The sequence below is a fragment of the Sinocyclocheilus rhinocerous genome, unplaced genomic scaffold (genome assembly GCF_001515625.1).
Source record: "Sinocyclocheilus rhinocerous isolate Xijiao unplaced genomic scaffold, SAMN03320098_v1.1 scaffold2816, whole genome shotgun sequence".
NCBI lineage: Eukaryota > Metazoa > Chordata > Actinopteri > Cypriniformes > Cyprinidae > Sinocyclocheilus > Sinocyclocheilus rhinocerous.
This window is the reverse complement of record NW_015636182.1, coordinates 156577-157991: the sequence shown is the minus strand read 5'-3', so window position 1 is coordinate 157991 and position 1415 is coordinate 156577. Positions and strand designations below refer to the sequence as shown.

General features: G+C 38.8%; 1 protein-coding gene across 1 annotated transcript in view; it reads left to right on the top strand.

Annotated features, from left to right (window-relative positions):
• The first annotated feature begins 328 nt into the window (after positions 1-328).
• The window catches only part of LOC107747714 (charged multivesicular body protein 7-like), a 5811-nt gene continuing 4724 nt past the window's right edge, over positions 329-1415 (top strand). The window contains exons 1-2 of the mRNA XM_016562312.1: positions 329-358; positions 643-828. Of these exons, the coding sequence (XP_016417798.1) occupies positions 329-358; positions 643-828 (216 nt within the window). The remainder of the gene's footprint in view (positions 359-642; positions 829-1415) is intronic.

Here is a 1415-nt window from a genome sequence, read left to right as displayed (position 1 = left end):
ATTATTACGTTTTGAATATGGATATTTTTCTTACAAAAACGCATCGATTCGCTACAGGAGGCCTTTGTTCACCCCCCGGAGCCGTGTGAGACACTTTTTTATGGATGGGCGCTTTTTATTTCACTTATTTTGGACTGATGCATGCAACACCCGCTGACTGCCTTTAAACAGCTTGAAAGATCAAAGACAATTTTTAATATAACTCCGACTGGATTTGTCTGAAAGAAGAAAGTCATATACTCCTAGGATGCCTTGAGGGTGAGCAATTTATGGGCTAATTTTCATTTTTGGGTGAACTAACCCTTTAAGTCAAACTTTGTGTTGTGAAATGACTGGTAAATTTCCCTCTTCCTGTGAAGTCATTTATTGATGTATCAAAATAGTGTGGTCTATTGATTTGCATTGCATTTTGCACTGAACATATACATTCATTTACTGCAAAGTGCTGCTGTCCAAGTAACCTAACGAATACTAAGACATTCTCAAATTAATTTTTTCACTCCCATTTTTAACTTAAATTTTTATGATGATATAATTTGTAATAAAAAAAAAACAGTTTTGGACCCCACTGTATATTATTTATATGGCCTGCACAGGTAGTTATCAGTCAGAGCTGAGCGTAGGCTGTTTTTCCTCTTGCAGGAAAAGGCTGTTGCACTGTTGGCAGTATATCGGGCTTCTCCTTTAGCAACACACTCTCTGCTGTCTTTCCAAGAGCTGCGTGCTCTCTCCTCACACATCTGTCCGGATGAAAGCTCGCTCTGCCTGGCTCTGCTGCAGCTACAGAGAGAGAAACATGTCACCGTCTCACTCCATGAAGGCGAGAAGGTGTGTTTGTGTACATGAGCGAACCTTGATGTAGCCACAAAGACTTTAGGACAGAAAATTGATGCATTTTGAAAATTCTGTAGGTAATAACACAGGTTATACCATTTTTAGTGAAATCACTACAAATGTTTATTTATTTATTGTTTTTTTACTTTTCTGTGCAGCAAAGATGCATTAAATTTGCATTAAGTATTAATTAAAGGGGTCATATGATGCGATTTCAATTTTTTCCTTTCTCTTTGGAGTGTTACAAGCTCTTGGTGCATAAAGAAGATCTGTAAAGTTGCAAAGACTAAAGTCTCAAACCCAAAGAGATATTCTTTATAAAAGTTAAGACTTGTCCACACCTACCTAAAACGGCTCGTTCTAACACGCCCCCACATGTCTATGTCACGATGTGGGAAGATTTACATAACGCTGCCCAAATTTTGACGCTAAGAAAGAAGGTGTTACTTTGATTCTCACTGTAGTATTGTTGCTGCCGCCATGTTGTGAAGACGCTGTGTGTTTCGTTGTGAAAGCGAAACTACTTTGTTTGGCCTTCCAAAAGTGGACGATATCCGCTTCGTCATGCCTAGAGCTGATCC